This window comes from Vidua macroura, chromosome 3 (genome assembly GCF_024509145.1).
Source record: "Vidua macroura isolate BioBank_ID:100142 chromosome 3, ASM2450914v1, whole genome shotgun sequence".
Classification (NCBI taxonomy): Eukaryota; Metazoa; Chordata; class Aves; order Passeriformes; family Viduidae; genus Vidua; species Vidua macroura.
Genome location: NC_071573.1, coordinates 3,247,917 through 3,272,070, shown reverse-complemented (window position 1 = coordinate 3,272,070; position 24,154 = coordinate 3,247,917). Strand labels below are relative to the sequence as shown.

At 37.3% G+C, this 24,154-nt stretch overlaps 1 protein-coding gene across 6 annotated transcripts in view; it reads right to left on the bottom strand.

Annotated features, from left to right (window-relative positions):
- MAP4K3 (mitogen-activated protein kinase kinase kinase kinase 3) overlaps positions 1-24,154 on the bottom strand; it is a 64,341-nt gene that overhangs the window by 20,545 nt on the left and 19,642 nt on the right. For 3 of the 6 annotated variants that reach the window (XM_053974755.1, XM_053974756.1, XM_053974760.1), the window contains 14 exons: positions 23,253-23,295; positions 22,525-22,597; positions 20,096-20,227; positions 19,745-19,807; positions 19,581-19,662; positions 19,366-19,476; positions 16,899-16,974; positions 15,877-15,935; positions 13,278-13,340; positions 5,842-5,900; positions 4,660-4,698; positions 4,321-4,374; positions 1,360-1,402; positions 985-1,147 (listed from right to left, as the gene is read on the bottom strand). In XM_053974755.1, the coding sequence (XP_053830730.1) occupies positions 985-1,147; positions 1,360-1,402; positions 4,321-4,374; positions 4,660-4,698; positions 5,842-5,900; positions 13,278-13,340; positions 15,877-15,935; positions 16,899-16,974; positions 19,366-19,476; positions 19,581-19,662; positions 19,745-19,807; positions 20,096-20,227; positions 22,525-22,597; positions 23,253-23,295 (1,060 nt within the window). The remainder of the gene's footprint in view (positions 1-984; positions 1,148-1,359; positions 1,403-4,320; positions 4,375-4,659; positions 4,699-5,841; positions 5,901-13,277; positions 13,341-15,876; positions 15,936-16,898; positions 16,975-19,365; positions 19,477-19,580; positions 19,663-19,744; positions 19,808-20,095; positions 20,228-22,524; positions 22,598-23,252; positions 23,296-24,154) is intronic. The other 3 variants (XM_053974757.1, XM_053974758.1, XM_053974759.1) reach the window with 3 other exon arrangements.

Below are 24,154 nucleotides of genomic sequence, written 5' to 3'. Positions count from 1 at the left end.
AGAAAGATTCACAGTTAAGAATGTGATCCTCTGCCTTCACCTCAAAGAGTAATCTAGCCTAAAAAGTTTTTTAAGTGGGCCAGAATTTCCAATTAAGTCAGAAAATATATACAATATAGCATAAAATACCCTAATTTATTTCTGAAGCAAGTGTGTTCTTACATGTACACATATCCATCAAGCCATGTTCAATCTCAGTCCACGACTTTTGGTAATTAATGTAACAACTCTAACATAATAACTCCAATCTAACAACTCTAACAGGAGCACAGGAAGGGATGCAGTCACAGTTATGAGGGAAAATGTGAATTTCTATTCTTCAGAAATAGTTGCCAATAGCTTCAACTATTGATTCCTTAGAAATACAGCCTTGTTAGAGTCAAATCTTTAACAAATCAACTGCAGTACTAAGTATGAAGCAAGGAAAAGCTACCAAAGCAACAATTAAGAGGCAGACATTGAGCTTGCTTAAGAGAAGCCAAGTCCAAGACAACTCTCAAGGCATCAGACTGACAAAGGCATAAAATGAACAGTCAGAGCAGACAGTAAACAAACACAATTACCTCCTATACTCCCCAACCCAGTTCATTACTTACAAAAGCTAATTTTGAAAGCAGAACTCTGTTCTTGACATGACAAATGATAACAACAGCTGACACACTAAACCTGAAACCTACAAACACACTTTTTTACCAGTCCTGATACTCTACATTATAAGGCTGCTGCTTAGGAAAGCAATTGTGTCACCAGTGGCATCAGCAGGAATTGTGTCAGTGACTTTGACAGAAGGTGCATTTGACCCTCTTAAGAGTTAAAGCATGCTTTCTTCATGAATTTTGGCTTTCATGCACTTTTTGTAACTTGCCCACCACAGAAAAATTACCTCAATATCTTTTAATGTGTGCACAGTTAAGAATACAGAAATAAAATCACATTAGATTATTTAAGGAATACTTGTATACTCCTTGGGGTCACTTTTATTACCTAAAGGATTAGATTTCTGTGGAGGTAATCGGGGAGGTGGTGGTCTGGGTGGAACATGAGATGTAGATTTTGCTGGACTCTCTGATGCTGGGCATCTCTTGATTGTCCCTTGATTTTCATTTTCAGAAGAATATGTTTCTTGGGGGATAAATATGGATTTAGGCTGAAAGAGACACAGTAATAATCAAAAAATAATGAAAAAAGATTCAAAGTATCCATGCCACTTATTAATGAGGAAATAACCCCACATACCGCATTTGGATCCTCAGATTTTCACAAGTAAAGGGCCACCAATATAGTAATCTAAATATTCTCCCTTTATTTATTTATTTAAAGTGCATTTTTCTGCTGAGCAACCAAATCCCCCTCACTTACCTTTGGTGGTAAAGGAGGTGGCACTTTAGGTTTCATAGTAGCACTATAAAGAAACAAAACAAAACAGAGAGAGAAAACTTGAATTGCAGTCTTCAAGAAGAGACAGGGTTTTATAAATGCCATACAAATAAATACCATTAACTTATCAAGAGCACTATTATATCCAAGTAACTGCACCACAAATACTTTCAAACATTTTGTTACACCTCAGACACTCTATGAAAACAAGGATCACAGGTTTCCCCCCCAGAGAGCAGAGAGTGTCATGAACTGATTTGTTGAAGATGCACAAACTTGTGCAGAACGAAATAGGGAGAAACAGAAGAGGCCTGACATTTGCTCTGTTGAGAGGAGAAAGTTAAGGGTATCAGTGAGCTGAAGGGGAGTTAAAAGAAAACTAATAAAGACCATTCCCTGGAAAATTCACACTAATGACTTAGAACAGCCTTACACATAAAAGTAAAATCCATCTGCAGTGGACAGCAACCCTCATGTTTAGGTTGGTTGGTTGATTTTTGGTTGACAAGTTTCTTTTTTTACGGAAAGACAACTTTTTCATGCTAGAGCAATTTGGTCCAAGAGTACAAGATATTATCAGAAAACAACATAGCTGAAGCATCAGGAGCATTCTGGTTCTGTGGTTTAAAAAAATACGCTGCATTTAAAAAGAAAACACTAAACTCTGAAATTTTGCATGTTTTTCAAACCTCTTCCACTGTCCTGTTTCCTAATCTTTCAGGAACAGGAAGTTATTTCCACTAAATAAACTAGGAAAGTTGACATTCTTCTACACTATTTTCCTTATTTTTAAACTATGTTCAAAGTAGTAAGATATCTGCCTGTTTGTTTACAGGTCTGCTTGGCTTCATTCTTTCCAAGAGTTTCTGTCCTGGCATCTTATCTGTTGTTTGTATTTCAGAGAAGATGGAAGGGGATTTTGAGAACAAGTTCCCCTGTGTCATGCATTTCAGTTTCAAGTTTAAGTCCTCAGTCATGAGGGTTCAAGCTCCATTTCCATTTCTTCTGTATTCTTCCTGCATTTCAGACAACCAGCGTTACTGAGCAGCCAAAGAAAGCAAAAAGGCAACAATCTGGCATGCATGTGACAGATGTGTGTACAAAGGACTGTGTGCCCTCCTTTCAACAAGAGGGTTTAGGTGCAGTTTGTCACTGCTATTCATGCAGGGCAGTGCCCCAGTAATTGCTGCTTTCCCAGTTTCCATAACCAGGAAATTCAAGTATTGGCAGCCTTGCTGCACATGAGAGAAATACCATAACAATCAAAATTATTAAATGAAGAGTGATAACTTTATATTGTTCTCTGAAACATGGATTGTCTGCTGCTACTATCACCCTGTTTCATGCAGTGGCACCAGTTTGGGCTGGAAGGGATACACTGGATTCACTGGTTTTGTTCTGGACCTGAAGGGAGAAGTGACTGATGTCACATGTGCTCCTCAACTGCAGCTCTACCTCACAGAATATAAATCAAACCAAAGCCTTGAATCTTCAGTGGGTTCCACAGAAAGATATTCAAGACCAGGCAGATGAACAAATAATTGCAGCAGATCTTTGGGCTCCAGCAGATACCAACAGGAAGGCACAGATGCAGAATCTGTCTGACCCAAGGTCGAGGGATTCAAGTTTTTACACACTGTCAGGCCCTCTCTGTAGGGCAAAAGTGCTTAGGATGAAATATCAGAAGAAACAAACAATACCAAGACAATTCTGGAAGACAATCAGTGACTACTGGTCCCCAGGGTCAGACAAATTAGAATGTCTCCAGAAGCTATCTCAGGTTCTTTCTCACCTAACCTAAAAAAGAAAATCTACAGAAACACAAGCAGCTCAAGTCAATGCTGTTTGAAAGTTCTGATGGAGTTCATGCAAGGAACAAGGATCTCAAAGCACTCCAAGAAATAGGTACTAGCACTTCAAGACAGCAGAGATCAAGAGATTCCAAGCCCTGGAACATTAGTGAATTGATGGCACTGGCTGCAAACAGAGCAAGAAGTGTTGGGGTGGGGGGAAAAAGAAACATTAAACAAAAATGAACAGACACAGAACTGTACACAAAAAAACATACAGAGGTTGATATGGATGGAGGAACCAAGCTGAGATGGCTCACAAAAGCAGTAAAATGACTCAAGAAAAAAGAGAGATTATAGCTTGGTTCTCTGTAAGAGAGAGATGCCAGCAATAGATAACACATGTTTTAAAGGTTTCTTGTATGAAGTAACAGCTTTCCAAATTATCCATTAACAGAAAGCAAACAAAAATTACGTCTCAATGGCATTGTTCTTTTTGGTCTTCACACCAGATTTATTTAGGAATGGAAATCTACACGTAGTGGCTTTGCTTTTTAAATTGTTTCAGTTCTCATCTATCAATCAAATAGAGCCCAAGAATATTTATACGAGTGGGATTTAATATGAACATCATTACTTTGACACAAGCCTTTGCAGTCACATAACCTTGCTCTCTCTAAGTAAAGGAACTCAGCTCTATTCCAAAAACCCAGCACCCATACAAGCATCCTCCTAGTTGAGAACACAGAGCAAACTCAAACATCTAGAGAAGCATGTAATATATATATTTTATCTATTTTTCATGAGCTTTATTTTGATATATAGTTCTCAGTTCTAAAGAAGGCACTAGGACCGTAGTCAGCCAAATTACTGGCTCAACATAACGATGCCAAGATTTTGTTCCATAATAGAAAATAAAAAGAAAACTGTATCAATCAAGGAACAATATTTCCCCCTCCCCCCAATTTATAACAATCAGCAGAATAAGACAACTTATGGTGATGTAATCTAGCAACAACATGAAAATACCTATCTTTAAGAATGCCATAACAAAAAGAACCCTGAGTTGTTACAGAATGTGATTCAACCTTTTTTTTCAAATACTCATCTATTCAAGAATCTGATTTTATTTATTTTTACAAGAAGGACTTACTGTTTAGAATCATCGTCTGCATCATCATCATCTTCTAAATGTGCCACATGTCCCCTAAGAAAATAAACAATGTACTATGGTGAGTGAGTTGTATTAAAATTACCTCGACTGTTGTAAAAGATTTTGAGCTCAAAATCTACCTCTTTTATAGAAATTTACTGTCTTTTAAAAAAAATCATTATTGTTCTTTAAAGTACAGCTGCAATCTAGACAACTATGCCCCTCTCACAGCTCTCAGCAAGCACAGGGACAAACAAGAAGCAGTTGTGACAGACAAAAAAAATCAAAGCATGAATTACTTTTGAAGCACACAGGAGAGGAAAAAAGAAATAGAATTACCGCTGATGTAGTTCTTCTTCAACTGATTTTAAGAGACTCCTTCAGCATTAAATAAGAACAAGAACATAATTTAATTGTGGTACACAAGCACAATTATCAAAAGCCAGAACAAAAGCACCTATGATTCTTTCAGTAAATAATTCAAAGTATGTTATTTCAGCTGGCTTTCAGAATATTCATCCAACATCCACATACAAATGAACATAGCTGCAATTTTTAAAAATTTATTGTTCACACAACACCCTTTCATGTGTGTTTATTAATGTATTGCTAATAAGTGCAATGGTCCTTTTTCCTCTTACTGTAAAACAAAGACTGTTTTACTTTAATCCAATTTAAAAGAAATCCATAAGAAAATCTTAATACTAAACAAAATAAACAGACTGACAAGTATGAAACTACTGTTGGGATAAATTAATTCTTCCCTGGTTAATTTTTTGTAACATTCTGGACTTCATACGCATGTTTTTGTCTGAAAACACAGAGAAGAATCACAGGACTAAGGAAAAAGAGGATTTCAAAAATTATCAGTACTGATTTTTTTCCCAATTAAAGACTATGCAAAAATATCATGTTCTATGCTTAGGTTTTCTGCATTTTTAGTATGATTTAATTTAGCAAATCAAAGGTAGGCATCCTAATTCTGGCATGCATAAATTTAATTAAGTAACTGTGTGTAAAGGGAAAATCACATGGAGAATTATTTCATATGATTAATACATCAAGATGATTAATGGTATGAGCATGAAGTTAAAGGGCTTGCTATGAAAGGTAAGTTTTATTTTTTAAAGCATCTATAACTGTATGTTCCTAGTGCCCTACAGGATAAAGAAGGGCATAAAGTAATGTCAAAGAGCAGCACTGGCAGTTCCCAGATGGGATAAAATTGTGCTCTGTGGGACCTATCATGCAGATTAAACAAGTAGACCAAGATAACAGCTCTTAAAAGGAAGCTTACACCACCACAAAGACAATATGGTCACTACAGCCTCAAACACTGAAAAGTGCTGCAATTCTGTATCATTAGAGTTACTATTACTTTAGAAATAAATAAGTCATTTTGGAATGTTAACTGATAGAAACAAATCTGACTTATTTTACTACGTCAGTTTCAGCTAATCTGTCTTTATGTTAAAATAGTCTTGAATGAATTAAAGACAGAAAATGCAGTTGCTTACTCACTTATTTGCACCCAAAAAGTAGCCACACTGAGGACCATGACCATATTCTAGCTGTAGATCCTAAAACATAAGAGAATGAATCTTTTAAGATGAACAGGTGAGTATCCAACACACACCCTGTGCCATGCTGCTGTTATCCCCTCTGCAACACCTGAGATAAGCTGAATTCTCTGGCCTTCCTGCCCCATAACACCACTCTCAGGCCCACTGCACCCAAAAATCTCCTCTCTGCCAGTTTGCTCCACCACTAATTCTTTTTAATTCTGACCTTTGCCCCTTCCTTGCACACAAGAGATGCTTTGCTCAAATAAAGTCAGCTGCAGAAAAGGAAACAAAACAACAACAAAAATAATGCAACAATAAAAGAAAAAAAAAATCAGGACTTTGCAATCTACCAGATTCTAAAGAGAACCCAGTTAACCCTCACTGGCACATTTATTAGTCATTTTAGAAGGGGAGGAGTTCTGGCAGGGAGCCTGAAATCCTTTAGCACATGGAAACATTAAAAAAATAAGCACAGAGGACAGTAAGTGTTTTTATCACTCTGATTATACCAATATGTGTATAGGTTAGGAAGACCTTTTGTTTGGAAAGAAAAAAAGCCAAAACAGAATTAATGAAGTCAAACACTCCACCAATCAGGGAGTGCAGGCTACACAGGAAAAGATGTACCAATAGGCCTTCAACACTATTTTTAAATAAAAACCATAATGGTATAAATATTTAATGTATTAATGGAATACAGGGACCCCACTGAAGCACAATTAAATCTGCATCTGCTGAGAGAATACTGCTAAAATTGCAGTCTATTTTTTTCTTCAGGTGGATCACAACAGGAGAAATCTGAGCATAAATTTGCTCCCAAAACAGTGAGTGTATTCACCAGGAGAAACAAATTAGTGATAAATGGAGCTACACTCTTCCTTCTCAGGAAACATTTTAAAGGTGTCCCAACACCTTTTGTTGAAGAGGCCCCTTTCAGCTGCAACCTGTATCAAAAAGCATGTCACCCTTCAGCAAGAGGCCCAGATATCCAAGCTTTAAGAGGAATAAATCTGGATTAGATGGGGGCTGATCTTTCAAAAGGGCATTTTTAAAAATCAGAGAAGTCTCACACCAGGATTTGCCAGTGTTCCAAGCTGATGAAGTAGAAACCACTGCAGCCCTCAGTTCCAGGCTGAAGGGCAATCACATTACTACAAAGCTGTAAATATTGTTTTTTGCTTGCCAAGGAGTTTCAGGTTGTTTACTGCACCCTTTAGTCTGCCCTGTAAAGCTAAGTAGTAGTTTGCACATGGGTGTGTCTACCACAGCTGTCACTAGCATTTGGTTGCTTCACTGACTTGACATATTTTCCCAAAACAAGTGAAATATTGTGGAAAAAACACTATGTAACTGATAATTACTTGATGTAAAAGAGGGCTGAATAAAAATTGCATATGCAAGCCTGGTGCTGGCCTTTCCTGAACCATGGAGAGACTGACTTTTCAATCTCTGTATCAACTTTATTATACATCTTTATTCTAGAATTAAATGATCCCCCCTCAAACCACCAAACTCCATCCACTCCTATTGATCTGACTCCTCACCACCAGTGGATGCTCTACAATCCACCAGCAAGAAACAGATTCAACTTTCTTTGCTCCAAGTAATACTTCCATATTACTTCCATGCAATCTCAGAAAATTCCACCTGCAAGCACAGATATTTTGAGGATTCAGGTTCTAGAGGAGAAAATCACAAGACTGGAAACATAAGGTGTCACCAGAGTCACAAGCAAGTAGGTTAAAGAGGTTGTGTGAACCTCTGTAAGAGGATGCCAGAACAAAACTGGGAAACTGTTGAGTCAAGTAACCCTGGAATAGTGGGGCTACTGAGGGGTTACAGAAATCTGAGATTTTCACCTTGAAAAGACAAGCCCTCAATGTTGCAAAATGCTGGGCAGAACCAAAATGTCTGTCCATCTGAATTTACACACAGTGCAATGTATGGATACAGATAGACAGATACACTGTACAGCAACGATAAGGAAAATAATAGAGGAAAATAAATAAATCCACCTAAAACAAAAGGAGCCTTCCTCAGCCACCAGACTTTTTAAGAGTTACTAGAATTTTCCTTATAAAAAATGACATCTGCCGGAATTATTTATGTCTAAGTGTTTTAAAGGGCAAAATTTATCTTTTGGTTCCATTTACTGTTGTGTAACAAACATTTGACTATTATTTTAATTGGACATATATACTCTTCCTAATCCCTTTCAATATTGCTGGTTTTCACTCCAAAGATAGGGTCAAGTACTCCATTACCAGGGAAATTTCTCCCTTTGATCTGTTGATAAATACTGGGAGCTAGAGAGGTTTTAAAAAGTGAAATATATTTTCTTTCTACCTTCTATTTCAAATACACAGAGGATTTATAATTTTATATTAAATAAACCTATTTTAGCTACATATTTGATACAGAAACATTGACAAAAACTGCATGTATCCAGCAAAGCCTCCACGAGCTGTTATACTGCACCAGAACACCCAATAGAAATAGATTTTTTTAAAGCCACACATAAATGCATCAAATCTTATAAGTTATGGATTTCTACTGGGAAGAATACATTAGCATAATTACTAATTTATGCAAAGTTACCCATCAACTTCATCAATCTACATTAATATTTTCATTTAACAAACATACATACAATGCTGGTTAGTTAACTCATATTCTCTGATTTTAGAACAGACAAAATTGACACAGAATAAATCTGAGTGACAAGACTGATATATTCCAGTAGAAACTTGAGATCTACAGCCAGTAGCAATGAGAAGAGTTCTATGATCTTGGTATTGAATCAAAGATGCAACCCCAGGTTACCAACAGCTCATTCCTGAAGCAACTCATCCATGAGCAAGACCAGAGTGCTCTTTGCTGGTAGGGATTGCTTTGGAAAAAAGGCAATACAGGGAATAATCACCAGTTCTTCTCAACAGCTCAGGTAACATTAAAGGAAGCTGCCATGTAGAAAGCCACATCACACCCTTAGATAAATCACATGTGCAAAGCAATCAATGACTAAAAAGAATATTAAAAACAGAATAGAGATTTCCACAAAACATTTGACGTTAAGGCCATGCCATGAAAAAAATTCCCAAAGAATGATCAAATCTACAATACCTTCTGCAGCTTAAGTTAAAAATCCTGCTATTTAATGTCTGCAGAATTTCATTGTAAGTTAACTGCTACTGTATCTTTAACAGTCTTATCATCCTAATTTGTTCTATAGGGCGGGGCTGTCCTGGAAATCTATTTTTCAGTGTTCAGGCCTTCAAAAACAAAAATGTAGACAGCAAACCAGGAATTCACAGTTACTTCCTACATTTGCTGTTCTTGAAATCTAACAAGACCAACCAAAGTGGCAAAATTAAGACTTGAAATGTACAAAATGCTGTGGGAGTAACTCTGAATTTCAAAGAATACAAATCACCTTTGGACTACTAACATATCCAGTAAGAAGGCACATACACATCTCTCAGTAAAATGACAAAGCAATTCCTATCTCATTGCTTCATCAAAGAGGAAGTTAATTTTTAAAAGAGCCTAACATTACCTAAGGCATATTCTATATTTTAATGCCTTTATTTCAATAAAAAGTGCATTCTTGAATTTCTCTGGATAGCCGAACACATGAGAAAAAGCAAGTCAAATGTATATATTTTTTTTTTGAACAGCTAAATATAATTCTTCCCTGGTGGCTGAGTGAGGTTTTTCTGTGCATTACTGCTACCCAACCACTGTTCCCTTCTTCCTTTGTATTTCAGCTCTCCATGCATTTTGTCTATGAATGTCCCCTTGCCTCCTAGCAGTAAAGCTGAGCATGTCATTTTCTTAATTACTTTTTCCAAGCAGAAAATACCAAAAACATACAGGGGAGGAAAATAAAAAAGCAAAAACCACCGGTACTTTCCCCCCCCACCACCATTTCCACTTATTTTCTTCTAAGGACCACGCTCCATTTCAGTACCTAAAGCTGGAAAAGGGATGAATGCTCTCTGAAATCCAATACTGATAGCTGCAGTATGTTTTTAGAGCTATGTTAGCTAAAGTAGGATAGGAGTCTTCATGGCTTGCAGCAAAGAAAAAGCATATGTATGTATGTGTAGTGAGGAGAAAAATTATTGAATTAAAGAAAAATGCTCCTGGGTAAGGTTCTCTGTTATCTATGTCAATCTCTTTAGTTCAATCTTTTTCTACCAATGTTTTAGCTTTTCTGCCACAACTAATTAAAAATCACAGCTATGCGGAAACATTACATTCCTAAAAGTAACTGCTACCAAAAACAATCACAAATTATTAAACCCAGAGTGTATTTATGAGCCAAAAGAAAACAAAAACTAACCATGATAAAATTATTTAAATAGGACCAGATGTACAAATGGACCTGGCAAGGACAACAGTGCAGACAGCATGGGAGGTGCAAACCTCTAACTGAATTCTTTGCTAAAGACGTCCTAAATGAATGTTACATTTGTAACAACTGAAAATAATTATAGGTTGGAAGCTGAGATATCAAAGCCAAGTTTTGTTCAACTCCTCTGTCACTTTAACACTAGAATTCCACACTTTTCACTGTGTGCTATACCCTTCAGGTTAAATTACTTCAGGCCCCTACTTTAGGCAGAGGTAAGCTAGAGATCATCACTTCATCTTTTTTTGGGGAATTCTCTGATGGTATTTCTCGCTTAAGAAGGTGTGCTGAGCAGTTCTCCATGTATGAACCAGAATTATTTTTCAGCTCACTATGAATGGGAAGAAAAATGTTTTGCCACAGAATTTCACTGCAGACCAAGATAAGTTAAATGAAAATATTTTCATTTGATTTAACGTGACATTTTGTTTTGAGTTGGAACAACAATAAGCTTTTGTGACTCAAGATCAATAGCACAAGTTAAAAATGTCCCAGAATAAAGAGTATATATTTTTAAAGGTGACTTTGATTTAGACCATTTCCTGAGCTCACTGCAAATGCAATGCTCAGCTCTGCAACTTATTTGAGCTAGGATCCAAACAACTGCTTTTAAAATATACAGAAAGACAGTGAAAAGATCTACCTTATGCAAAATCTAATGACCATGTAAGACTAAGAAGACAAAATAATAACATGAAGAACTCTAAATGACAGGAAGTAGCATGTGCAAAAAAATCTCAAAGGATGGAAGGTACCCAAGAAAGTTTCTGAGAAACTTGTTGCCTCATTGCAGAAAAAAAGAAAAAATATCTGTCCTGAAAGACAGAAGAGCCTGTATCTAGAGCAAAATAGTCTGTTATTTATTTAGCTAGGAATCAAAGGAGTATGTTTGTAGAAGATGAAAGAGAAGCACTATCTTGTCCTTTCTGATTGCAATTTGCATTAAGGGATACTGGGGTTTGGATACAAAATCTTCCCTGCAAACAAGACCTGTACTGAATTTCTCCATTCTTCTGGCAGATTTGGGTAGGTGTCTCAGAAAAGCACAGGCAGAAGGAGGGGAAGAAGAAAAAGAGAGAAATTATTTTTAAGGGTAGCCACAGCATAGACATCAAATGTTTGAAAGATAATGTGCACAAACTGCCATATGATCAATCCAGCTGTGCAAAATCCTGTCACTCACTCCCCAAATTTGCTGTCAACATCAACTGTATATGGCCCAAAATATGCCTCAATCTATGATCATTTCTTTTTTAATGATCTTAGCTCTGCAAAGGAGTTGTTATTTATGAGGTATTTTAGAAAACCAGTACAACAGCAAGGAAAGAGCCCGACAATGATAGGTGATACATCATGCTTGGGAAAAAGTATAATTGTTTCCTCTTGATAACATTTGAAAAATTCACATACCACTTCTTAATGAACATATCTGAAACCAATACTGTCAGAGCAGGAGTGGAGGAAGGAGACACAGAAAGAATCTCTGATTAGTGCATCCTACAGAAGAATGAACCAACTAGTAATTATCTCCTCTAAGGGTTAGATCTTACTGAAGAATCTCACAAATGGGCGGTGCATTACCATCAACTCAGAATTCTCCACTTTGATTCACAATGAGCACAGGAGGATGTGAAGAAAGCAGTGAAACAAAGACAGTGCTGTTTAGTGACTTCAAAAACACACCTCACGACTGTGACAGCAACAGTACTTGGTAAGTTTTATAATAGTCACAATTTTTGAAGAGTGTATTGAACAGCATGGGGTAGAAGAAGGATGGGAAAGGACAGTTCAGTTATGAGACATGTTCTCATTCTGCTCTTAGACCCACAGTTACCAGGCTAGCAAGATATGTGACAACACTGAAAGTAGCCTTGAAAAAAAAATAAAATTAAAAAGTGTTAAACTGCAAAGAGGAAACCAAAAGCAAACCAAACTGAAAAGCCAAAACCACACTCCCAAAACAAGAGGAACTGCACAGGATGGAGGTGTTGCCACCAGGTAGGGAAATCTAAGCTACTAATCTCAAAATGATTTGTGAAACATTCATATAAGGAAGCAACACACAAATTTCTTTCCAAGAAAGGCAAAGAAAGTCTAAGCTTTCACTAACTATGTTTCTGGCAGATTCAAGTCACACCAGGCCAATAGATGACATAACAAACAAAAAAACCCCTAAGAACAAAAAACATCACATAAACCAAAGACATTCTCAAACACCCTAGTTTCCCAACTTCCTCTCAGTGCACTTGTATTAAACATCTCACAAATCCAAGAAAGTTAGTAGATTAATGATCTTAATTTACTACAGAATGTTTCCTACTTTTTCTCAACAGTCTGTGTCTAAGTACACAAAGAGCATAGAAATAAGAAAACTCACTTTATAGAGTAATTTCTACAGCGTGATGCTAACAAACCAAATTTTTTAGCAGTGCAACAACAGAAAATTTGGAAAATGTATCAGACTTTAAATGATGCCAAATGCCATTGAAAATAGTTATGAGCCCACTTTCTGCTATTTCTATTAAGTGTATACTCATTCTGTAACGTAATTACCATCTGCAGAATTCACAGACTTACACTTAACATAATTTTACAGTCTAGCATGGGATCTTTAGAAGAACCCTACCAGACAGAAATACAAAGAAAATGTTTCTTCTATTTTCAACTACCCTCCAAAAAACGAACAAATTATGCAGAGTATGGCAGTAAAGAAATTACAATGAATGCATAACACTGAGCCCCTTCTATAAGAGTGATTCAAGTAAATATGAATACAGGTTAAACACTGTCAATGCTGCACATAATAAGAATTTCTTTCTACACTACAGAAACACAAATACAGACTAATAGTTACACTGAATGGTTTTTACACAGATGAAAACACCACTACTACAACAACAGGACAAAACATGAACTTTGAAAAAGGAAAACAAGGACAAAACTAACACTGACAAAGAAAGGCATAAGATGAAAAATACCAGGTTAGATCTTGCAGTGTAGTATATGTCTTCTGAATTGTCCAAAAAATCGCTACTGTCAGGCTGTTCATTAGATAGAGATCAAGAAAAGCAAATTATTTATATTGTGACTGAAAGCCAGATGCATATAAAGGTAAATTTTCTTGCTAAAAAAAAAAGAAGAGATACTGTTAGTTGAAACTCAAAACCAAGTAAGACACTTCTCGCAATGGGGGTAAAACACAGCTAAGGGAATGGCCACATTACCAAACACCAAAATGATGAGTTATTGTTCATCAGCTGAGCTGTGGTAATGTGTGACAAACTGTCCCAGCAAGAATCCAGTTCAACATCTCACTGCAGCACTGACAGTAACTCTCGTGCTGCAGGGGTCCAGGGCTTTGTGCACTCACACATGAGTGTAAGTTTAAGCACGTTTGGTGACACAGAAGCAAAAGCACCAGAACTGCTTTAATGAAAAGAGATCCACACTGTTACTGCTGGAGGAAGAGACAGTCATCTCTTGCTCCCACTTCCATTTCAAAGACTTTCTCTGCCAGAGTGGGCAGATTGTTACAAACTTCTCCCACAGACTGGTTTGTGCTGAGGCTCTTAGCTAAAGCATCCATTTTTTGAATTTGTTTGCAATTTGCCATGTCAATTTAAATTGCCCATTGGTTCTTCAGATAATCTATAACTATATGCTTTTAATTTGGTCTCTGGACCCAACATCATTACTTTTGAAATCATAGATCTGTCTGTATCAGGTCTGCATGCTTCTTTCTGACATAAAGCATGGAGCAGTTAATTTTCCTCTTCAGAAGGATTCAAGCTAACAGTTATAGGTATTCTGTATAGACAGGGAGATGAGGCAAGTTTCACATATGTAACATCTGACCAGAACAAACAATGCTAAGATATTTTCTTATCAGCAGAATTCATCTGGATGGTTCAAGTCCCTTCACCAAGCAGCAAGAACTTCTGAGATTCCAAAGTCCAAAGGTCCTGACTGCTAATACACAGTGTAGGAAAAGGCTCAATTCCTCCCTTCCAACAACACCTACCAAAGAACTGCTCTCAAAAGCTGTGCTTTCAACCCCTTAGAAAATCTCTCTCCAGTTTAGCAACTCAAGTTCCTAAGGTGCAATAAAAGCACCACTGCCCTATGGAGTTATCCACTATAGTTTGTTTTTGTCGTCAGAGACTGATAAAAAGAAAGAAGTGGGAAAAGTATTTTTTAAACTTCAACCTTTCCACTAATTATCTTCTACAATTATGATTCTGTGTGTGTATAAATAAAACTCTTAATGAGCAAAAGCATGACAGTTTCAACTATACAATGCTTCCAACTCTATTTTCTTTACAACAAGGAAGCAAAGACAAAATAACTTGCAATCAGTTCAAAAATAATTGTGAGTTAAATGATGGGTTTATGGTGGAAGCACTACCTTCATTATCATACTTAATAAAATCTTACATAACCAGGGCTCCTAAATAATGCTGTTATGCAGTTATGTCAAGGTCTAAGTAACACATCTGAAATACTTGTCAAAATCCTGTGTGTGATTTGGTAAGCTGTTCTCCATCTCAAACAGGCACCAGAAACTGAGGCTCACTGTCCAGCCAGTTTCTGAGGACAAACATGATTAACTACAACCCAGAGTCTGCTGACCCACTACCAAAGGGCAAAGCACTTGGAAGGATTATTCCAGTACAACCACAGAGCACCACAAGGAAGTCTGTGTCAGAAATCCGACTCACATGTGGTTTGTAGACGACAGAAGTACATTCCTAAGTACACACCCTTCCAAAAACCAACTCTGAGCAAATCCAGTGTCCCTCCCACCTATTTACTAAGCCAACTTTTTCTCCTTAATACCTGCCTTAGAAAAACAGAGAGAACACGTAAGTCTGCAGTGAGGAAGCAAAGGAGTGTCTTTTTATCCAGGAACGTGAAGAAACTGCCCAAGTGCACAAGTGTGGAAAGCAACAGTCTCCATAGAAGAGAGGAAGCTACTGCAATTTTGAGACAGCACAGACACCTTTTCCCTCACAGCTTGAGTTCTCACAGCCCTTGCACTGATGGGTCCACAGGAAGAAACCATTGGCAATACACCTTGACAGAAAATAGCTGCCAGACTCAGCATGGCTCAGCTGTGATGCAGGGCCACAGAAGGATTATTCACAGAGGGAAAGCCTTTTAAAATGCATCGTACCTCTACCCCAAGCTCTCAATTTTATTATTTCCATTGTCAATACAAGAACAAGTGGGAGAAACAGATGAGTACACACAGGAATTCTACAATTAAAAAACTAACTCTGTAAATAAAGGGAATTATATACTGGGCAGTGAGGGATAAAGCATAGAGGAAACCTGCAAGACAAAGGGCTGCTGCTTAGCACATACAGCACACCTGGCAGAAACCACAAATAAGGAGGTTTGCTACCTATAGTGAATGTAATGGCACAGAAACCCCACTAACGTTACAACTTGTCAGTAAAATCACTAACAAGTTCAGCAGTACCAAGGAAACGTGCTACACATCTTGGATTTCTCCTCCCCCACAGATATTTGTAGGGATTAATGTGTAGTGCATAGCACATGCTGCTTGTTACTCACAAATTCATGATGTGGCTCTGTCTCTTTCCTCAAGGGTGGATCAAACTTTACTTGGCCAACTAAAGAGGAGAAAAGGAAAACAAGAAGTTGGACTCTAGTTAGACAAGACTTAGCTCCAAAGGCTAACAAAACAGAAAAATTCAGTTTAATGAATGCATCATATCCCCATTGACAGAAACCTGTGACACATGGACATCCCAAACTTGTGCCTGCTAGAAAAACTAATGGGCACAGAAAATATTCTTTTTATCACAAAGGCAGCCCAATTGCCATTTGCCTCACCTTCTCATTAGAAGGAACAGGAAAACCAGTGAGCAAATAGGGCAGTGAAGTGTCCTCTTCAGAGGTGCAATACAGCTGTACTTTACAGAAAAAAAAACTATCCATGATGTGAATCCACTGTTGGATCTGTTTTTCTGAGAGACTAAAGAGTGCTGAATGAAGTTTGGTGTGAATTAACCCCACTTTCCAGGACAACTCTGTGGCAGGACTTACTGAACACTCCTAGTCTTGATTTTACCTTAAGAACAGACAGCTAAAGCTGTAAGTATTTAATTCAAGCAGAATAATTACTACAGCTTGGGGGATGGAGTCTGCTTTTAATGGCCAATGGTCAATCTCCTCCCTTGACCTCTGTGTGATTGTTTCAATTCAAAAGCAAATCCAAGATACTCAATTAAGGAAAAAAGAATAATCCTTTGCCATTCTGTTACCCAGCTGAATCTGGCATTGGTATGGATATCTTTGCTGGAGTAACACATGAAACTATGTCAATCAGCTCTCAGCAGAGCTCAGGATTCATCTTGTTCAATTAAGATGAAACAATAATGAACTCTGCTGAAGTGCTGACAAAGGGTGTATAAAAATATTTTTCAGAACCTATATCCTTAAGTGAAACAGTCTAAGCTTTTATTTTCCTATGTATCACTAAAAATGTTTCTATGTATGCCAGATTCCCAAAATACTAGCTGAAATAATATCAGTGATTAAATACATCATATTGTCACATTATACAGGCTTACAGTTTATTTCAGAGCGTGTCTTTTCTTCTCTCCCATTTCTACTTGTTGAATGAATTCTGTGAGGTACAACAAGAGGCTAGAAGTGAAAAATAAAATATTTAATACCAAAACATACTCAATTGAAACCCTGTATTGTGTAATAGTATTTAGCAGGCTTCTTTAGCACAATATAAAAAAAAAGAAAGAAAAAAGTGAAAGCTAAATGTAAAGATTGCATGCATTTTTAATATATTAAAGTTAGAATTATTTGGAGACATTTTAACTGTTGAGTGCCTTCAGTATAAGGGATTTTAGAACACTGCATTTGAGCAAATAAAGCTAATGCTGGCCAGCTTTTGTCTTTGCTCATATAGCATTTTCTTTTTTCACCATTCAGTTTAAGTGTATTGGTAGTTTTTAAAATTAGCAGTAAGACTAAATCTGACTTACTGGCAGATTTCATTCCATGAGATACGGAAATAATTTTCCCAGCTTTTAACTTAAACTGATTTCTAAAATGTCATCAGTTACATTATTTAAGCAGATGAGAAATCTACCTGAGGTTTTAAATTGAATAGAAAGGAGTATTCCTGGTACTCCTTTGCAGTGAGAAGAAGAGATAGCAAAATTTCTACAAATTCACCTTCATATTTATATTTCACTTCTATTTTTTCCCTGAATTTCCATTTACTTCTCTACAGGGTGAAGTGTTCTGCACTTTAAGACCTGGCTTTCTGTTTTTGCCTCTGTTGGATTTTCCCTCTTCTTTCTACAGTCACCACTGTAAGCTCTCTTAGAAATGTGGGGGCATTCTGCACCCTTGTTCACTGCCTCAGGGTCCAGGGTGAGCATCTTTTGTACGTGAATCACCCTTTTGTTACTAATACTATTGTTGCTGTACTTTCACAGAGTCATGAATAGGTCAGAAACTCTGTTTATTCCTAAAATACTATCTGCCAACATGATTTCTTTTCTCCCCTTTTCATCACACACTACTTCCTTGATTCCTGTTAGGATCCAACACATATACATGGTGTTTCAACTCCCACTTTTGTTCACTTTGCTCTTCCCTGAAACTGGAGAGATTTACAGACTGCAGATGTGTATCTTCTCCACTCTCACCAGTGGTTTTTTTTTGTTTCTCACAGCTTGTGTCAATCTTTCCCTTCCACAGTTCCATTTTGTCTATTGTGCACTCTTTGTGCTTCGAAAATGGTTGGCTACAGCATGTCAAGGCTTCATCTGATACCATGTGCTGAAAGGTTGCTCATTTATAATCTTTCATTAAGAGGCACTGCCCAGTTGTGTCTGATGTGTGTGCATCTGTAATTCCAGCACCAGGAGCCCAGCTGGAGCAGGGCTAGGAGGAATTTTCACCCTCAGCAATACCGTGTGAACGCTTGCACCCTGACACAGATGCCTGTGTGGCACTGCAGACAGAGCCTGTCCTCCTACCATCTTCTCCATGACCACAGAATTACACTCAGGATCAAATCTTCATCTCAGCTCCTCAAGTCACCTTGAAATACCTGCACTGACAACAGACTGATACAAACACCTGACATCTGAGCTGTGCAGGAGGACAAAGGAATGTAGGTTAACTTCCTGGCACAAATGGCACATTTGGGCACAATTTCCATCACGGCACAGATCTCAAAAGCAATCTTATCCCCAAAATTTGCAGTGTGCTAGGCATAAAACATGAGGACTTTTCCTCTTTGCAACCTTTTCAGCTAATACCACATCTATCCTGAGAATTACTGTCATAGAAATAGGGAGAATAGGCAATTGTCAACATCTCCTAAGTCCAGAGTCCCAAGCAGCAATCCTGTCCATGACTGAATGGGAAATTAAGTGAAGCCCTCCATGAGCTGGGGTAGGGAAAAATACTGGAAATGTCAGTTTCAGATACAGTTGCTAAATGAACAACAACTGCATGAACAGAAGAACCTTTTTAATTATACCCAAATAATGGGATGGGTTTTGGTTTTCACACATTAAATGCTTCACCTTTGAGTTTAGAATTATTTAAAAATTATTTTAAAATGTAGCATGGTACTCCTCAGAGTGGTAGCAAATTCAGATCAACTTCACAGCTCTTCAGACTATCCAAGCATTGGATATCCAAGCACAGATTGCATCCCCCTAAAAGCAGCACAGGTCAAGTGAAGACCTGTCACCACAGTGGGCAGTACCTGCATTCAAGGACTACTGACACAGAGAAAACTGTTTCAAAATTGTTAAGAACAGCAATGAACAAAATTTTGAAGTATTTAAATCTGTTTCTCTTCAAGCTTCCCTTCCCAAAAATATAATGATTTTTGCTAAGTGCTTGTATGAGTGAGAGAGCAGCACAACTAACAGTAAAAGCAACCCTTGAGACTATTCCCAGATCACAAAAAATCCTGGGGCTCAATAAATCACTATAATTTTGTTTTGCTAGCAAACAAAAACTTAATCTGATTCTATGATTAAAAGATATTCCTACCTCAGGATCATCATCATCAAAATCATGGTAAGTGGAATGATCAGGATTATTCATTTTATCCAAAAGTTCAATGGCAAGACTTCGATTTAATGGCTGGGTAACAAAGGGATGCTGAAAGACAGAGGGAAACACAGAGATTAAAATTCCAGCCACTCACAGTAAGCATATTTTAATTTCATAACTTTAAAAAAGACCCCTCATAGATAAATTTATACCTGTAGCAACTTTTCTGCTGTAGGTCTTTTTTTAGGATTTTTTGTAAGTGCCATTTTCACAAAATGATGGAAACTATTGGACCTGTAAAACAAAGTGCTAAACATTAAAATCAATTTCCAAGTACAGTACATTCATTATCTACTGAAACAAAGAAAGTACTTACCATTTCATTTTGTCCTTTAATTTAGGAGGCTGGAAGTTGCTTTTTGTCATTAGAAAAAGTGCTCTGAAAAAAAAGAACAACAGCATTTCTGTGGGTACACTGCAATACACATGAGATAAATTATTAAACCCTTTATTTAACAGGCAGGAAGAAGCCCCATCAGTTTAAGAGGACTAGGACTTTATACACTTAGGCACCAGAAGGAGTTGTTAAAATTTCTGTTCACTCAGAACCCTCACAGCCCAGTGCCCTTACAGTACACCCAAAACCCACAAGCACACACAGCCATCTCTTCAAATGGATTATTTCATTAGCTGCATTTACCCAACCAAGCTCTAACCCCTTACTAACCTCATTGGATGTAGGTCAAACATTGGAGGCTGAAGTTCAGCAAGCTCTATTGCAGTTATTCCAACTGCCCACAGATCACAGAGTTGGTTATAGCCACCTTTCCTTTCTACTGCAGCAACTTCTGGTGCCATCCTGAACAGTAAGAGACTTTTTTTAGGCCAACTTCTCACCACAAATGAAACATTCTTTGTACACATAGTATTCTTTTCCTTAGAGCTCTCAATCTATCAGGTCACATTTTATATAGATATACACACACAACTGTGTGTAAAAAATTATGCAACATACACCTGAAGTTTCCCTCTTCTAATAACTAACAGGTAGTTTCTACAATGGTCATTCAGGAGTAAGTGGATGAAATCAATCTGTCTCAGACTAAGTACTATTCAACAACCAAAGAGCCTAAAGCATAATTATTCAACTACAAAAAAATCCACATGATACCCAAATTTAAACATTGCCCAGAAAGTGATCCACTGACTTTGAAGATAAAATTCTAGTAAGACAAAAAGCAGTAAAATGTCAGCTTTCTTGTATCCTGAAAGCATGAGACTCATTGTCACCTCTGCATAGAGCACTCCTTGTTTGTAAAGTCTGTCTCACTCGTGTCAGGTGACCTCTTTATGTCAACAAAGTGGTTTCACATTCTCAGGTGGCAAAAATGAACAAACATAACTGGCACATAAATAGGAATACCTAAAGGGAGTTATTCACTTGGAATTGTCACATGTTTTTAATGGCCAAAGTGAATTATGAATTTGACTGTCCTATGCAGCCCTACAAGGTGGCCAACATGTTAGTATTTCTTAGCTTTAAGTTTTATCAGTCCTGATCACCTGCAAAGTAGCACTAAATAACTCAATAAATGTTAACACAGATGAAGTCACTTAGAGAGTGCTCCAGTAGATGATCAAGCAGCATCTCAACTGATAAATTATTCAAATACAGATATCCTGTGGTCACAGCACTGAGCCTGCCAGAGCTCAAGGAGTGTTTGGACAATGCCCTCCCACACATGGTGTGACACTTGGGCATGTCCTGTGCAGGGCTAAGAGTTGGACTCAATTATGGGCCCTTTCCACTCCTAACCTGCAGATCTGAAAACATCAGCAGCTTTGGTGACAGAACTTACTTCACATGCATAACTAAACTATATTTAGACACATTTCTTCCTGAGTTCATTAAAAATCCCAATCAGTCTAAATCAAAAATGAGGGAGTTACCCCAGGAGAGGGGAAACATGGGTTAAACATTTAAATGGAAGGGTTGCTAGCACTGCAGTTCACCTGCCCTGAGACACATGTAGATCTAATCACCACTAAAACATTCACATGGCCTGTTTAACTAAATTTTCTTCTCTGCCATCTCAAAATTTTTGCTTCCTTGCTTCTGTTCTCAAATCTCTGAGAAGCTTTGCAAAGAACAACCGATGCTTTTCATCAGCATTTAACCTATGTAATACTTTCAAATTTATTACTTAAGGTCATTTGAGAAGCCTGGCATGATTTGAAAGTTACAGGACTTTCAAGCACTGAGGTCACCCAGACATCTTGGGAAAGAGACACAAACCAATCACATAATCATGACTGATGGGTGTTTGTGCTATTCTGAAAGGGAAGTGAAGCCTTGGTGTGAAGAAGAATGCTAAAAATACTGTGCTGGCTATTTCAAGTCAATACTTGAACATAGGGTTTTTTCATTATATATATTTTTATCTTGCACCTACTACGCTGTCAGACTACAGAATTTCAGTATCTGTCTGTGAAACATATGACAAAAGTGCTGTTTTACAGTAGAGAATGTCTCATGTACTTCAAGGTGAAAGGGGGCAACCACTTTCAGTAGGAAAAGGATAAAATGAAAGGCAGAACTTCAGATAAGAAAAATTACACACACTAGTTTAATGGGGAAGAACAGAGATGCAGCACAGGTAGAACTGTATCACAGAATTCAATCATTTTAGGTAAAAAAAGGAGAAAATGGCTTAGAGAAACAGTTCACAAACAGCAAAAGTCTGTGGTTCTGTGAGGACAAAGGAAACTCATCAAGTAGAAAAGCTGTATCTAGGCTGGAGGGGAAATAACATAAAATACCAAAATGAAAAATCAGGGAATAAAAAAAAATATTTAACATCAAATTTAAAAGCAAGCGAAATTGCTGCTAGTTTTTAGGTTTTACTAAATTAAGATAAATTAGTCAACAGTGATGGCACTACTCAGCCTTTCAAGTTTTCAGAGGATTAAAGCCTTTTCTGACACTCAGCTAATTCAGGATTTGGAATAAGTAACACAGATATGATCACCAGAAAGTCTGACACAGCCTTTAGTGGTTAGTCTACCCAGGAAGTGACAGAGCATGCCTTTATCACAGTTTTTCAACAGTATTATATGTGTTACCATTATATTAATGGTCAAGTAAAACACAGTTACCAATATGGGGTGCCAATGAAGGATTTCCTTTTGGCAATTGTAGCTGTTATCTGCGCAGATACTCCAAAATCAGCTATTAAAAAAAAAAAAAAAAAGGTAAAAACAAAATGACAGTTAACAAGTGATTTGATGTAATTAATTGTTAATGAACACAAGTTTGGTTTCCCCACTGTGAAGAGGTCTTTAAATACACTGGAAATATTTAACAAAAAATAAAAACCAAAAGCAAATAGTAGAAACTTGGTCTGTCTCAGATACCATTGGTCAGCTCCCCTCAGTCACTTGCCAAACATGCACAGAAATGTCCCTCAAACACACGAGGAAGAGGAGGCTGGCACAGAACACCCAACAGGTACATGAAGGGTTTTAATAAGATAGAGCATCTCATTTTGTGTTACCAAAGAGATTCTCTCAGATAAGCTTTCAAGGTACATTTCACATTTAAGGACTCTGGATGGTAAATTTTATTAAAAATGTATAAAACCCTGTGATTTAACTTTTATTTTTCCTTTACAATATCAGATCTTTTACCTCACTGTTCCAAAATTACTCCAACTAATCCTCATTTACTAATTTGATGGTTTAGTTAGACACCACCAGCAAGATAAAAAGAATTCTGATATTCAGTAATTTCTTACATGAACCATCACCTCATTAAACAAAACAGAGCACGCTGCTTCTTAGAGCACATAATATTAATTTTTAAGCAGTAAGATGTATTAACTCACCTAATTTTACATGTCCATTATCCGTTAAAAGAATGTTTGCTCCCTTTAAAAAAGAAAAGTTTACTTGAATTAAAACATGCCAATTCCAAGACAACATTAAAAAGAGAAATATGTGGGATCTTACAGCAAATTAGGGGCCAAAGACAAAGCAAGGATTGTGTTCAATAAATCTGCAGCCTTATCAAGGAAATATTTGTGAAATTAGCAAGCTGCCATTCTGTTATTAAAAAAATCTCCTCGGATATACAGTGTTTTTCATTAATTTTTAGTTTAGCCTATGGTACTACAGAGTTTGCATTGCACACAAAACCTCTCAATAAACAGTACTTGCCTGTGCTGATTAATTCTTACTTTTTTCTATTTACAATGACTCAAAGGAAACAGGAACTCAAAAGGTCAAAGTGGAAACAATTTCATTTTCTTTCCATAAGTAGGAGCTCATTTTGTCTTGTTTGAGAGCCATGCTTACAATCACAGCCTTAAGGACCTGCCTCAATAATCAAGCATTTAGCAAAGCTACTTCCGTCCTTATGCAACAGAGATTCTGTTTGTGCTGGATTTGGAGAGGTCATTTTTGTGTGCCTGTGTGCTCCAGTCACTTCAGCTCAATAACCAAAATTAACCCAAAGCAGGGGTTTGTATTACAAAATTGCAAGATAAAAGGACTGAGAACAAACCTGATTTGTTGAAGACTGAAACCTACAGGTTTCAGGCTGAGCTGAGTGAAGGTTAGAGCTGGTTAAAGACAGTTGCAAACATCAGCACTGCACCACTGCACTGCCCATCAGGTAGATGGACAGGCAGCAGAGATGAACTTCCAAAGATCTGTGTTTTCACAGATCATGGCTTTTCCCAGAGCAGGAAAAGTCAGGCCTGCAATAAAACACAGCTAACTTGGCCCA